Here is a 16,175-nt window from a genome sequence, read left to right as displayed (position 1 = left end):
ACACTCAAAATTAAAGTGGAAAACCACACTACAGGCTGATCCAACTTTGATGTAATGTCCTTAAAACAAGTCAAAATGAGGCTCAGTAGTGTGTGTGGCCTCCACGTGCCTGTATGACCTCCCTACAACGCCTGGGCATGCTCCTGATGAGGTGGCGGATGGTCTCCTGAGGGATCTCCTCCCAGACCTGGACTAAAGCATCCATCAACTCCTGGACAGTCTGTGGTGCAACGTGGCGTTGGTGGATGGAGCAAGACATGATGTCCCAGATGTGCTCAATTGGATTCAGGTCTGGGGAACGGGCGGGCCAGTCCATAGCATCAATGCCTTCCTCTTGCAGGAACTGCTGACACACTCCAGCCACATGAGGTCTAGCATTGTCTTGCATTAGGAGGAACCCAGGGCCAACCGCACCAGCATATGGTCTCACAAGGGGTCTGAGGATCTCATCTCGGTACCTAATGGCAGTCAGGCTACCTCTGGCGAGCCCATGGAGGGCTGTGCGACCCCCCAAAGAAATGCCACCCCACACGTCATGACTGACCCACCTCCAAACCGGTCATGCTGGAGGATGTTGCAGGCAGCAGAACGTTCTCCACGGCGTCTCCAGACTCTGTCACGTCTGTCACGTGCTCAGTGTGAACCTGCTTTCATCTGTGAAGAGCACAGGGCACCAGTGGCGAATTTGCCAATGTTGGTGTTCTCTGGCAAATGCCAAACGTCCTGCACGGTGTTGGGCTGTAAGCACAACCCCCACCTGTGGACGTCGGGCCCTCATACCACCCTCATGGAGTCTGTTTCTGACCGTTTGAGCAGACACATGCACATTTGTGGCCTGCTGGAGGTCATTTTGCAGGGCTCTGGCAGTGCTCCTCCTGCTCCTCCTTGCACAAAGGCGGAGGTAGCGGTCCTGCTGCTGGGTTGTTGCTCTCCTACGGCCTCCTCCACGTCTCCTGATGTACTGGCCTGTCTCCTGGTAGCGCCTCCATGCTCTGGACACTACGCTGACAGACACAGCAAACCTTCTTGCCACAGCTCGCATTGATGTGCCATCCTGGATGAGCTGCACTACCTGAGCCACTTGTGTGGGTTGTAGACTCCGTCTCATGCTACCACTAGAGTGAAAGCACCGCCAGCATTCAAAAGTGACCAAAACATCAGCCAGGAAGCATAGGAACTGAGAAGTGGTCTGTGGTCCCCACCTGCAGAACCACTCCTTTATTGGGGGTGTCTTGCTAATTGCCTATTATTTCCACCTGTTGTCTATTCCATTTGCACATCAGCATGTGAAATGTATTGTCAATCAGTGTTGCTTCCTAAGTGGACAGTTTGATTTCACAGAAGTGTGATTGACTTGGAGTTACATTGTGTTGTTTAAGTGTTCCCTTTATTTTTTTGAGCAGTGTATATTTATATATATATATATACTTTTTTTAAAAGGAATATTCACCTTTAAATGAGGGATAGATGGAAATGAATCACTAATCACACAAAATAAATTATAATCTTCGGGAAATTAATTTGTCAAAGCAACAAAATAACTAGGGCTTTACAATGATGGTTGGTTTAGGTGGGTTTAAATCTTCCTAGAAGTAACACAGTGTTGACGGTGGGACATGTCAAAATGCGGAATTTGGGCACATTAGCAAACCCTTATTCAAAATAAAAATCGGACGTACGGAATTCTCCATGTGGTCTATATTAAAGGGCACTTCATTTAATATAACACACTTTTAAAATTCAATACTGGTGCACAATTTCTACTTAAAGTATCAAAGGAATGCAAAAGGTCCTCATTTCGTGGAATGACCCAGGCCCCGATTGCACTCTTTACAGTATGTGTCCAATACAAATCAAGTCCTATCTCCTGTTGGATAGAGTTACGTACCAGGTTGTCCTCTGTCTCCTTTCCTTCCTGATGACCCGGGGAAACCAGGCTCTCCTTTTGGCCCCACACGTGCTCCTGTCTGACCATTAATCACCTGGTAGAGTAATGGGGTAGAAAGGTTACTATTGCAATCTTGTGGTTATAGTGGAATATTACAGGATGCAGGGGCTAGAGTAGGTTACACTGCCAATGGCATGGTTACATTGCCATCTAGTGGACAATGTCTAAAACTACGGGAGGCCACCATTTGCCCACGAAGAATGTAATAAGAGAATGATGCTTGTAATACAACTGAATGAGTAGATAAATAGATCGTTTGATTTCTCACCACGCCCGGAGGTCCAGGGTATCCACGGTCACCTTTGTCCCCCTGAGAGAGAAACAGATAGAGAGTGAGAGAGATGGATGGGATAAGTGAGAGAAGAGATGGCGAAGGACACGTGGAAGGGGAAGAGGAATACCTAGTCAGTTGTACAACTGAATGCATTCAACTAAAATGTATCTTGCACATTTAACCCAACCTCTCTGGATCAGAGAGGTGCGGGTGGCTGCCTTAAGTGACCTCCATGTCATCATCGCCCGGGGAGCAGTTGTTGTTGGGGGTCAACTACTTTGCTCTGGAGCAAAATGACACATTTTTACCTTGTCGACTCTGGGATTCGATCAGGCAACCTTTCGGGTTACTGACCCAACGCTCCTACCCGCCAGGCTACTGCCGCCCCCAACAGTTCATGTATTTGTAGATCTAGTTTATTGTACGGTGTAAAATAGCATCAGAGGCCAAACTCACCCTGTCACCATCCCGACCTGGCAGACCTGGGCCGCCTGGGTCTCCTTTACTACCCTGAGTGAGAGAATAGAGAGAGAGAGAGAGAGAGAGATAATGACATTTGAAATGTCTCAATTCCTTTGAAACTTTTGTGAGTGCTTACTGTTCATTTCTGATTGTTTATTTCACTTTTCTTTATTATCTATTTGTATCTGTCTATTTGTTTCCCATGCCAGTAGAGCCCTTTGAATTGAATAGAGAGAGAGAGAGAGAGAGACAGGGAGAGAGAGCGATAGAGAGAGAGAGTGTGATAGAGAGCGAGGTAGGAGGTACAGAGACAGGGAGAAAGAAAGAGGGAGTGAGTGAGAGAGAGAGAAAGAAAGAAAGAAAGAAAGAAAGAAAGAAAGAAAGAAAGAAAGAAAGAAAGAAAGAAAGAAAGAGAAAGAAAGAAAGAGAACGAGAGAGTCATTATTTCAGAATCTCATTGGCTCACTTCTCTTTAGCAAATCAAATCAAAGTGTATTGGTCGCGTACACAGTTTAGCAGATGTTATAACGGGTGCAACGAAATGCTTGTGTCACTAGCTCTTAACAGTGCAGTAAAATGCACACAAATAAATACATTTCAGAACGAATCCGACTAACAACCCAAATAACACTGTAACAGTAAGACGAATGCAATCTAGCAATAGTGGCCTTGTCAGTCATGCAACAAAAAAAACGTATCTGAATCTGAGAGAGAAAGAGGCAGAGGTAGATGTTGACAGATCATTCACTTACAGCATACAGATAGACAGATAGAATGTATAGAAACATTATAGCTCTGTGGGTAGAACTCACAGGGAATCCAGCAGGACCCGGGTCGCCATCTTTCCCCGGTTTGCCGCGTTTGCCTGCTTCTCCAGGCTCTCCTTTCTCTCCCTTCGAACCTCCAGATACACCCTACAAAACCAACATCAGACCGTCATCATACACACACTACTATAGACTGACTGATTTGATTGATTTGTTATTATAGTGTCTTGCATTATTCAGATGCCTTGCTCACTGAGCAGAGATCACCATTTTTTTGATGTGTCAAAATATACAGTATTTTGCAGCTGTATAGGCAACGTAGATACACTACATGGCCAAAGGTATGTGGACAGCTGCTCGTCGAACATCTCATTCCAAAATCATGGGCATTAATATGGAGTCGGTCTTGCTTCCATTCAGCCACAAGAGCATTAGTGAGGTCGGGCACTGATGTTGGGGCGATTGAGCCTGGCTCGCAGTCTGCGTTCCAATCCATCCCATTTTGTGTATTGACCTCGCTTTGTGAACGGGGGCAGTGTCAGGCTGAAACAGGAAAGGGCCACAAAGTTGGAAGCAGAGAATCGCCTGGAATGTCATTGTATGCTGTAGCGTTAAGATTTCCCTTCACTGGAACTAAGGGGCCTAGCACGAACCATGAAAAACAGCCCCAGACCATTATTCCTCCTCCACCAAACTTTACAGTTGGCACTATGCATTCGGACTGGTAGTGTTCTCCTGGCATCCGCCAAACCCAGATTCGTCCGTCAGACTCCAGATGGTGAAGCGTTATTCATCACTCCAGAGAACGCGCTTCCACTGCTCCCGAGTCCAACGGCGGCGAGCTTTACACCACTCCAGCTGGTACTTGGCATTGCGCATGGTGATCTTAGGCTTGTGTGTGGCTGCACGGCCATGGAAACCCATTTCATGAAGCTCCCCTCAAACAGTTCTCGTGCTTGACTTTGCTTCCAGAGGCAGTTTGGAACTCGGTAGTGAGTGTTGCAACCGAGGACAGACGATTGTTACGTGCAACACGCTTTAGCACTCGATGGTCCCGTTCTGTGAGCTTGTGTGGCCTACCACTTCACAGCTGAGCCGTTGTTGCTGCTAGACGTTTCCACTTCACAATAAGAGCTGACCAGGGCAGCTCTAGCGGGGCAGATATTTGACGAACTGACTTGTCGGAAAGGTGGCATCCTACAGCATGACGGTACCACTTTGAAAGTCACTTAGCTCTTCAGTACGGCCCATTCCACTGCCAATGTTTATTTATGGAGATTGCATGGCCGTCTCCTCGATTTTATACACCTATCAGCAACGGTGTGGCTGAAATAGCCGAATCTACTCATTTTAAGGGGTGTCCACATACTTTTGCCATGTAGTCTATATAGTACGATAGTTTGTGACAACATAAATATAGTATGATAGATACTGTGTGAAAACATAGATATAGAGTGGTATAGATACTGAGTGAAACATAGATACAGTGCATATCATACTGTGAGTATTCACCCCCTTGGATTTCTTCACATTTTGTTGCATTACAAAGTGGGATTGAAATGGATTATTGTGATAAAAATGTACACTGATCTACACAAAATACCTCATAATATCAAAGTGAAAAGGAAATTCTAGAAAGAAATACAAAATAAAATGTCTTGGTTATATAAGTATTCACCCCCTTTTTTATGCCAATCCTAAATAACTTGAGGAGTCAGAATTTGCTTAAGAAATCATATAATAAGTTGCATGGACTTTTGAATGACTAACCCATCTCTGTACCCCACACAGCAATTAACTGAAGGTCCCTCAGACGAGTAGTGTATTTCAAGAACAGATTCAGCTACAAAGACAAGGGGGGCTTTTCCAATGCCTCACAAAGAAGGCCACCGATTGGTAAAAAAAAAACAGACACTGAATATCCATTTGAGCATGGTAAAGTTATTAATTAGGCTTTAAATGGTGTATTAATAGCACCCAGTCACTACAAAGATAAAGGCGTCATTTCTAACTCAGTTGCCGGAGAGGAAGGAAACCACACAGGGGTTTCAGAGGCCAATGGAGTCTTTAAAACAGTTCCAGAGGTTAATGGCTGTGATAGGAGATAACTGAGGATGGATCAACAGCATTGTAGTTACTCCACAATACTAACCTAAAGGACAGAGTGAAAAAAACTACGCCTGTACGGAATCCAGATATTCCAAAACATGCATCCTTTTTACAACAAGGCACTAAAGACTCAGGAGGGTGAATACTTATCTAATCAAGATATACTGTATGAACGTTTTTTCCCTTCTCCTTATTTAAACAAATTCCAATTAAATCCATTTTAATACCACTTTGTAACACAATATAAATGTGAAGAAATCCAAAGGGGACGATTACTTATGGTATGCGCTGTATATAGTATATTCGATGGTGAGTGAAAACATAGATATACCAGTGGAGGCTGTTGAGGGGAGGTCAGCTCATAATAACAGCTGGAACGGAGCGAATGGAATGATATCATATACATGGAAACTATGTGAGATATACAGAATCGTATGATGGATAGTGAGGGATACTCACAGGGGGACCAGGATAGCCAGGATCACCAGCTGGACCAGGTAAACCTTGATCACCCTGGAAACAAAGAAGGAAATAACAACAACAACAAATTGTAAAATCCATAAATTATTGTGAATTCACTTTTCATGAATAGTTAAGAAAGTAGACATCATGTCAAAAGGGTTCAAATCTGATATTTGAAAGAAATCGGCAAAATATTAATAGAAAACAATACCTTTCACAATTAAATGCTAAACGATAGAGGGGCATATTAAGTTGGACTACCCAGTAATATAGGACAATGGAAGTTCTCATAAAGAGGCTGAATGCCACCATCTAGTGGTCATTGTGAGAGTTGCAGTTACAAGAAACTAAAAAGCATGGTGGTGCTGTCAACGGGAGGCGACACATGATAGAACACTAGGGCCAGTCCAGTTACCCTGACCTTAAATGAAGACCAAAAAGCTCAGTTTCGTTTCCATTCATTTTTACAATATAGTCAATTTTGACTTTGCAGCTGGCCCATAGCTGGAAATCGCTCAGTTCTGCCTCCAGGACAAGACCACATCCAGTTACAGCCAAACAGGAGCTGTCAGTTTAAATGACATGTCATAACAGAAACGACTAAACCACTATTGATGTTCTACAAGATCTACAAATGACAATAACATAAATGGGAAAGGGAAAAAGGGATACTGGTCCATTTTGAATGATGACGCAGGAGATACTAACTTTCTAGAGATCCTAACAATTCAGTGATTCCGTGGAGTTTCTGAGGTCAAAGACATGGAAGGGATTCCTGATTAATGAGGGACAATGTGAAACGAAGAACATTACTTTCTCTCCTCTCTGGATCTCTAACTCGGTGGGTCTCTTCTGCTCCCCGACCTGTCCTGGTGGACCGGGAGGCCCCTGCAGACCTGGATCCCCCTACACACACACACACACACACACACACACACACACACACACACACACACACACACACACACACACACACACACACACACACACACACACACACACACACACACACACACACACACACGCACACACACACACACACACACACACACACGCGCACGCACAAACTTGTCAGTATTCACTAGTGCAAATCGTTACCCCCCATTGACGACAGTCTTTCTCTTGCTGACCCTACCTTATCTCCTTTGGGACCTTGGAAGTTCAATCCCATGTTACCCTATAGTAGGAGAATACCAAGAGAAACACATGTATTACTGTATTCTGTAACACTTTACTTAAAGCCTGCAGGTAAAATGCATTAGGTACACACAGTAATATACATTAGGAGTGTATGGACAAGTGTGTGTACAGTAGTTGAACTGAGTGTAGTACACAGAATAGACAGTTGACCAGAGTTTATTATCAGTGTGTGTGTTTGTGTGTGTGTGTGTGTGTGTGTGTGTGTGTGTGTGTGTGTGTGTGTGTGTGTGTGTGTGTGTGTGTGTGCGTGCGTGCGTGATTCAGGGTGTAAAGCAACTCACCTTAGGACCGGGAGGACCAGGAGGCCCGGAACGACCCTACAAAACAACACACAACACTTTATTAACAACACACAAAACATTATTAACAACAACACACCCAACTTTATTAATAACGCACGGTATGCTGTATAACTATTGATAGTACAATAAAACATTATTATTCCATAAACTACATTGGATAAGTTCTTATCTTGATCTGTGAGACTTCGGATTACAAACACACTACTGGATGTCACAACAGGTCTGAGGACAGTTTGACTGTGCAAAGTCTCTCAGAACATAACGTTTGTAACAGGTCTGGGACCAGTTTGACTGAGCAAAGTCCCTCAGAACATAATGTTTGTAACAGGTCTGGGACCGGTTTGACAGTGCAAAGTCCCTCAGAACATAATGTTTGTAACAGGTCTGGGACCGGTTTGACAGTGCAAAGTCCCTCAGAACATAATGTTTGTAACAGGTCTGGGACCAGTTTGACTGTGCGAAGTCCCTCAGAACATAACGTTTGTAACAGGTCTGGGACCGGTTTGACTGTGTAAAGTCCCTCAGAAAATAAAGTTTGCAACAGGTCTGATACCAGTTTGACTGTGTAAAGTACCTCAGAACATAACGGACGTGTGGCGGTGGTAGTTAAGACGATTTGGGGTGTAACTGTACCTCAGGGGTTTTCTTAAACTATGAGTCGGGACCCAAAGTGTGCCCTGGGCATGTGAAAGGTAGGTCACAAGTTATGAGAACTATATTTTCACACTATTTTCTTCTTATATTAGGTCGTTGGATGACGATTTGGGTCACGGGAGGAAGTTCAACATCTCATTTGGGTCTCGAGCTGAAAATGTTGTCAGTGCCCCTGTATCAGTGTACCTCATAACCTCTGGGGCCAGGTGGACCGATAGGGCCTGACAATCCTGCAGGGCCTGGGTTACCCTAGAAACAAGACCGACACCACAAGCGTTACCCACAAGGCTACGTTGTTGAAACGGTTTACATGACATCTCTTACACAGGAGGTCGGTGGCACCTTCATTGGGGAGGACGGGCTCGCGGTAATGGCTGGAGCGGAATGAGTGGAACGCTATCAAATACATCAAACACTTGGTTGAATGCCATTCCATTTACTCCATTCCAGATATTACTATGAGCAATCCTCCCCTCAGCAGCCTCCACGGATCTCTCACAATGAGTTACCATTCCTTTTTTATCGATTCTGATCATCCAAATACGAGCAACATATTACATTAGACTACCATTTGATGAGAAGAAAAAAAATCGCTTGACAAAGTCTACAGAATTTTTTTTTTTAAGTCCCCTTTTTTTAAAACAGTTAAGTTCAAAGTGGTTCTATGGTTCTATATAGGATACTCACAGGAACTCCAGGCAAGCCAGGTAAACCTACACCTCCTTTCTGTCCAAAGCGGTCATTTGAGATGACATCACCTGGGTCTCCCTGTAGAGGGACAACAGGAAGAGGTTAGAAAGGAACACATCACACAGGTACTAGCTATAGAAATAGAACTACTAGCACAGCTACACAGACAGATAGGCCTGGTAAATGTACAGTATTTTATCTAAAGTTAACATCCGTTGAGAACAGTGAGGAAAGAATGGTAACCTTTTGTCCTGGCAAACCAGGTGGACCCTGCAAACGAGCAGAGAGATAATGAACACATTTCAGTAGTTTCATTGGTTCCCTTTTCCAAGTTTCCACACAGAGAAATGACAAAGTGCACACGTGTATTTATACTTCATACAGGTAAGTCAGTTAAGGACAAATTCTTATTTACAATGACGACCTGTCATGAGGCAAGAGCAGCAAGTATACCGCACAAATAGGTTAAACAATATCATACAAACAACAGTCAAAAATACATATGCGGAGTCAGTAAAACATTCAGTAACATGCAGCATTGAAGAGGACAGGATGTAGGTGAACGAGAGGACTGAGAAGTTTGTGTATGTGTGTGACTCACCGATCGCCCCTCCAGGCCGGGGAACCCTGGACTTCCAGGGAATCCTCTCTCACCCTAAGAAGAGACACAATCGATCCTTTCATTTTGCATCAACAGTCTCCAGCCCATAGGTTACTTTTCCAATATGCTGCCATCTAGTGGCCAGGTGTGATAGACCACTTAGGCCAGTTTCAGTCCAGATTCAGGAGAACCCGAGTTCCCTCAGGACTCGACAGAGTTGTATGGCTGTCAGTCAGTAGTAACCATAATAACCTACCTTAGTTCCGTTGCAGCCTGCAGTTCCTCTTGGGCCCGGGGGCCCGTCCTGTCCTGGGAGACCCTAGAAGAGAACACACAGAGGACAACAGGAAGTCAAACATCAGACAGGAAGTGAGGTCACATGACTCAGTGGTGACAATACATACTGGATATCAGGCCAGGTCAAAAACAACCAGAGAATGTTCAGTATACGTTTCATCATGGCAACATCTCAATTCTCTACCCTTTCCCAGAATTCAATTCTTCCCGTCATTCATTTAAAAGCATGGGATTAGTGTAAGCATTGGCTGGGGGGGGAAAGAAAACAAATTTCTCTTGGCTGGAGAAAATGGAGGATAACTGGGACTCATCTCTGTACCAGAAGGGATGCAGACGGGTACGTTACAATAGGTGAGAATTGGGAATGGTTGGAAAACTTACTGGAATTCCTGGTGTTCCTGGGAATCCGGGCAGTCCAGGAGGTCCCTGTGGGAATAACGAGGAGGATAAATTAACAACATAAATTATGATGACTTTGTGTAATGATGCATTCAATTCAGAAACAGCTATGTCAATACAAAAGCATGGAGCTTCTGTTTTATTGGAGTGAAACAAGGACCTCTGATGGACAGGGGGAAGTACTACACTCCAGGATGGCGCACACTGAAAATTGAAATATTACAGAGAGAAGTGTGGGACTTTGTCAAGTTAATAAATCTGGGTCACTCACCCTAATTCCTTTTGGACCTGATGGCCCTGAAGGTCCGTCACTACCCTGAGAGAGAGAAAGACAGAGGGGGAGAGAGGGAGGGAGAGAAGGGAAGAAGAGGATTAGTTTTCAAGTTCCCAGATAAAGTCAGGTGTTATGTTGCTCCTACAACAAGATACAGGAAGCAGCCCCTACCTTCTCTCCCCTGCCTCCGATTGGCCCCTCAGGTCCGGGGAACCCTGGTACGCCTGGCTGACCCTGTAGTCCTGGGAAACCCCTCTCGCCCTGTGGAACATAGAACATGGAACATCACACATAGAACATTACATATAGAACACTACACATATAACATTACACATAGAACATCACACATAGAACATCACACATAGAACATTACACATAGAACATCACACATAGAACATCACACGTAGAACATTACACGTAGAGTAGAACATCACACATAGAACACCACACATAGAACACTACACGTAGAACATTACATGTAGAACATTACACGTAGAACATCACACGTAGAACATCACATGTAGAACATCACACGTAGAACACCACACATAGAACATTACACGTAGAACATCACACGTAGAACATCACACATAGAACATCCAACATAGAACATCACCCGTAGAACATCACACATAGAACATCACGCATAGAACATCACACATAGAACATCCAACATAGAACATCACCCGTAGAACATCACACATAGAACATCACACATAGAACACAGAGTTCTAACAAACTCTTCTTACCTGCAGATAGCACACAGACAAAATAGTCATTACAATGAAACAATGTGTCATGTTATGGTTGTTTTCTACACTAGGTCATTACTGTAGATGTGTGTGTGTGTGTTTCACACTCACCTTGCCTCCTTTTACTCCGCTGCAGTCACACTTTGATCCCGCTGCACAGCCATGACACGCCTGTAGGATGGAGAGAGATAAGAGAGAGAGAGAGAAATAAGGAGAGAGCGATATAGAGAGAGATAAGAGAGAGAGAGAACGAGAGAGATAGAGAGAGAGGAGGGAGAACAAGTGCGAGAGAGAGAACGAGAGAGAGGGGGAGAGAAAGAGAGAGAGAGAGAGAGAGAGAGAAAAGAGAGAGATTGAGAGAGGGAGAACACACACAACATCAAGCTGCCGAAGTGAGCCGCCGCCGCCGTCTCCGAGGACTGTGTGCTCTCGCTCTCCGTGGCCAGCGTGAGCAAGTCATTTAGTTCACAGCTGTCTTAAAACACACTGAAGTCGGAAGTCCGAGATTTCCGAGCTCCCAATTTCCAGCTGTTTTGAATGCGGCATCTGTCTGGACTAGCACGAACATTACAGAGTAAAATATTTTTTAGGGAGAAAAATCTGAAACCGGAAGAGCTCACATAGGACCTACCAACGACAGGTGGATCCACACATGAAACAAAAAGACACCTCAAAACGAAATGCAAGAAACATTTATTTTAAAATAACAAATATTATGGTAATTGGAAATGCTGTAGCGTAATGCATTTCATTTAGGACAAAACGTATGCTAATATTATGTCAATAAAATATCAGAATGGATTGTCACCCCCCCAAAATGTCTGTGAAATACACAGGTAAAGTCGTGCATGAGACAGTCGTGCGCTATCAAGAACACCAAACAGCGGCTGTGGGAAGAGTCTACCCAAGATGAGACTCAGGAGCTGGTGAGTACGAGACTCAGGAGCTGGTGAGTACGAGACTCAGGAGCTGCTGAGTACGAGACTCAGGAGCTGGTGAGTACGAGACTCAGGAGCTGGTGAGTACGAGACTCAGGAGCTGCTGAGTACGAGACTCAGGAGCTGGTGAGTACGAGACTCAGGAGCTGGTGAGTACGAGACTCAGGAGCAGGTGAGTACGAGACTCAGGAGCAGGTGAGTACGAGACTCAGGAGCAGGTGAGTTGCAAATGTTACAAACTAAAATGGATTTGATGCAAAATAAGCAACAATGACTTGATCTACACTTGAATGTAAAGAAGCACTATTGTTCATCTGAACATGAGTAAATAGCCAACTTTAATCACACGAGGCGGTGCGAGTCAACAAACAACATGGGCAATGGCGGGAAGGGACGAAGGGAGTGAGTTTGCGTCATCGCAATCGCGTTCCATGGAATAACTCCACTCTATCAATGTAGAGAAAGGAAAAGGGAAAAATAGAAAAAGCAACCGCAGAAAAGCGGTGAGTTTAGATGTGTAATGTACTACCACTGGGTGGCAGTAACATACCGTAGGCCAAAACAGGTTAACATTCACAAGGCCGCAGGGCCAGACAGATTGACTGGACGTGTACTCAGATGGCAAGGTTCTTCAGTGACATTTTCAACCTGACCCAGTCTGTAATACCCATATCATTCAAGCAGACCACCATTGTCCCTGTGCCCAACAATTGCCAAGGTAACCTGTCTAAGTGACTATTGCCCCGTAGCACTCACATCTGTAGCCATGAAAAGATTTGAAAGGCTGGTCATGGCTCACATCAACAACATCCTCCCAGACACCCTGGACCCACTCCAATTCGCATACCGCCCCAACAGATCCACAGATGACGCAATCTCTATTGCACTCCACACTGCCCTTTCCCACCTGGACAAAAGGAACACCTACGTGAAAATACTGTTTATTGACTACAGCTCACCGTTCAACACCATAGTGCCCTCCAAGCTCATCACTAAGCTAAGGACCCTGGGATTAAACAACTCCCTCTGCAATTGAATAGTGGACTTTTTGACGGGTCGCCCCCAGAAGGTGAGGGTAGGCAAAAACACATCCGCCATGCTGACCCTCAACACGGGGGCTCCACAGGGATGTGTGCTTAGCCCCCTCATTTAATCCCTGTTTACCCATGACTGCGTGGCCACGTACGACTCCAACACCATCATTAAGTTTGCCGACCGCCACGACGGTGCTAGGAAAATCACAGACGACGATGAGACCTGGCAGTGTGGTGGCAGGACAGCAACCTCTCCCTCAACGTCAGCAAGACAAAGGAGCTGATTGTGGACTACAGGATACGGAGGGCCGAGCACGCCCCCATCCACATCGAGACGGTGTAGTGGAGACGGACGAGAGCTTCAAGTTCCTCGGTGTCCACATCACTAAGGACCTATCATGGTCCAAACACAGCAACACAGTCGTGAAGAGTGCACGACAGCTCCTCTTCCCCCTCGGAAGGCTGAAAAGATTTGGCATGGGCCCTCAGATCCTCAAAAAGTTATACAGCTGCACCATTGAGAGCATCTTGACTGGCTGCATCACTGCATGGCAACTGCTCGGCATCTGACCGCAAGGCGCTACAGAGGGTAGTGCATACAGCCCAGTACATCACTGGGGCAGAGCTCCCAGTCACCCAGGACCTCTATATCAGGTGGTGTCAGAGGAAGGCCCTAAAAATTGTCAAAGACTCCAACCACCCAAGTGGTTGCTACCGCACGGCAAGCGGTACCGGAGCACCAAGTCTGGGACCAAAAGTTTACTGAACAGCTTCTACCCCAAAGCCATAAGACTGCTGAACAGTTAATCAAATGGCTACCTGGACTTTCTGCTTTTCACACCTACCTACATGTACATAGTACTTCAATCAGTCACCTGACCAAACCTACATGTACATATTACTTCAATCAGTCACCTGACCAAACCTACATGTACTGTACATATTACTTCAATCAGTCACCTGACCAAACCTACATGTACATATTACTTCAATCAATCACCTAACCAAACCTACATGTACTGTACATAGTACTTCAATCAATCACCTAACCAAACCTACATGTACTGTACATATTACTTCAATCAACCACCTAACCAAACCTACATGTACTGTACATAGTACTTCAATCAATCACCTAACCAAACCTACATGTACTGTACATATTACTTCAATCAATCACCTAACCAAACCTACATGTACTGTACATAGTACTTCAATCAATCACCTAACCAAACCTACATGTACTGTACATATTACTTCAATCAATCACCTAACCAAACCTACATGTACTGTACATATTACTTCAATCAATCACCTAACCAAACCTACATATACTGTACATATTACTTCAATCAATCACCTAACCAAACCTACATGTACTGTACATATTACTTCAATCAATCACCTAACCAAACCTACATGTACTGTACATAGTACTTCAATCAATCACCTAACCAAACCTACATATACTGTACATATTACTTCAATCAATCACCTAACCAAACCTACATGTACTGTACATAGTACTTCAATCAATCACCTAACCAAACCTACATGTACTGTACATATTACCTCAATCAATCACACCAACTAGCTCATACCCCAGTACACTGACTCGGTACTGGATATAGCCTCGTTATTGTTATTTTATTGTGTTATTATATTGTATTACTATTACATTTTTTATCTATTTGGACATCTATTTGGACATTTCCAAATGTTTAACTGTATTGTTGGGAAGTAAGCACTTTGTGGTAAACTCTACAGTTGTTGTATTCCGCGCACGTGACCAATAAAATGTCCCTTATAGAAGCCTGGGCCTACATATTCTAAATAAGAGTTGGCCTACATCTCTAGCCTGGGTAGCCAGTGAGCCGTAGACAATAGGGAAAGAGGGGAAGGCCTTTACAGACATAGCAGATCCTTTATCTCAACAGTACTGTAAGTCTTGAGACCTAACCTCTACCATCAGGGAACCCCTCTCCCTAGTTTAAACTTGTTTTGGTACTCTTTTCTGGGTTACCAGTTACCTTCATCTGGGTGTGGCTAAGGTCTGGGTTAGACACCTTGGTCTGGACCTAGAGTGTCTCTGGGCACTGGTCAGCTCTGTCAGTCTAGATAACTCTTGACATTCCTGCCCAGCGTCCTGTTTGTTTCATCTCCTGCCTGGCATACATGCAGGGCAGAGCAGTCCAGTACCTGCCTGGCACTGTGTCAACACACATGGGAACACTTCATCAACAGCTAGGATGCCATTCTCCTCCCTCTCTTCCCTCTGTATCTATCCGTCTCCCTCCAGCCTCTGTCTGTCAGACCATTCGTCTCCCTCCCTCCATCCCGCCCTCGGTTACAGCTCTTTGCCTCTCTCTCTCTCGTCTCTCGTTTTGCCTATGGCTGTGCGTGATAGAGCCAAACAGGTCAACTCTCGGTGTGTGTGTGTGTGTGTGTGTGTGTGTGTGTGTGTGTGTGTGTGTGTGTGTGTGTGTGTGTGTGTGTGTGTGTGTGTGTGTGTGTGTGTGTGTGTGTCGTCACTGGTGCTGGACGATTAGTGCTTTTTTGAGGACAGTTTGGTTTCAGTTCCATCATTAAAAAGTAATCGCGGTTTTTCGATTTCTGTTTCAATTATTAAATGCATTATGTGGGTTGAATGCGGTAACAACACAGAATAAAACAAGTCCCATGATGCTAGTGAATGCCCATTACCGATTATCACTTATTAACCATCATTTATTCACATTACTTTACTTTAAATAAAATATTTTAATTGTTGTGTAAATTAAATAAGGCATACTATTATGACTGAATACCAACTATGCTGAGTACCAACTATCAATTCCAACTTAGATCATGTACTTTCAGGTAGAGATACCTCGCCAAGCAACTGCTCTCTATCCCTCTCGATCTCACATTCTCCTGCCTCTTCTCTCCATGTCTGCCCCACACTAACCTAACGTAGCAGGCGTCAAAGAAACACACAGACCGGACAAGTAAGCACGCAATGGATTATGGTCA

General features: G+C 44.6%; 1 protein-coding gene across 2 annotated transcripts in view; it reads right to left on the bottom strand.

The window, feature by feature from the left end:
• The window catches only part of col4a5 (collagen, type IV, alpha 5 (Alport syndrome)), an 87,582-nt gene that overhangs the window by 40,761 nt on the left and 30,646 nt on the right, over nucleotides 1–16,175 (bottom strand). For both annotated transcript variants that reach the window (XM_014207140.2, XM_014207141.2), the window contains exons 2-18: nucleotides 11,303–11,362; nucleotides 10,611–10,700; nucleotides 10,437–10,481; nucleotides 10,148–10,192; nucleotides 9,726–9,788; nucleotides 9,470–9,523; nucleotides 9,112–9,138; nucleotides 8,866–8,946; nucleotides 8,365–8,427; nucleotides 7,504–7,539; nucleotides 7,158–7,199; nucleotides 6,836–6,928; nucleotides 6,020–6,073; nucleotides 3,497–3,598; nucleotides 2,679–2,732; nucleotides 2,217–2,258; nucleotides 1,889–1,982 (exon numbers count right to left, since the gene is read on the bottom strand). In XM_014207140.2, the coding sequence (XP_014062615.1) occupies nucleotides 1,889–1,982; nucleotides 2,217–2,258; nucleotides 2,679–2,732; nucleotides 3,497–3,598; nucleotides 6,020–6,073; nucleotides 6,836–6,928; nucleotides 7,158–7,199; nucleotides 7,504–7,539; nucleotides 8,365–8,427; nucleotides 8,866–8,946; nucleotides 9,112–9,138; nucleotides 9,470–9,523; nucleotides 9,726–9,788; nucleotides 10,148–10,192; nucleotides 10,437–10,481; nucleotides 10,611–10,700; nucleotides 11,303–11,362 (1,045 nt within the window). The remainder of the gene's footprint in view (nucleotides 1–1,888; nucleotides 1,983–2,216; nucleotides 2,259–2,678; nucleotides 2,733–3,496; nucleotides 3,599–6,019; nucleotides 6,074–6,835; nucleotides 6,929–7,157; nucleotides 7,200–7,503; nucleotides 7,540–8,364; nucleotides 8,428–8,865; nucleotides 8,947–9,111; nucleotides 9,139–9,469; nucleotides 9,524–9,725; nucleotides 9,789–10,147; nucleotides 10,193–10,436; nucleotides 10,482–10,610; nucleotides 10,701–11,302; nucleotides 11,363–16,175) is intronic.

This window comes from Salmo salar, chromosome ssa07, assembly GCF_905237065.1.
Source record: "Salmo salar chromosome ssa07, Ssal_v3.1, whole genome shotgun sequence".
NCBI classification, from domain to species: Eukaryota; Metazoa; Chordata; class Actinopteri; order Salmoniformes; family Salmonidae; genus Salmo; species Salmo salar.
The sequence above is the reverse complement of the archived record's forward strand: the minus strand, read 5'-3'. Positions and strand labels throughout refer to the sequence as shown.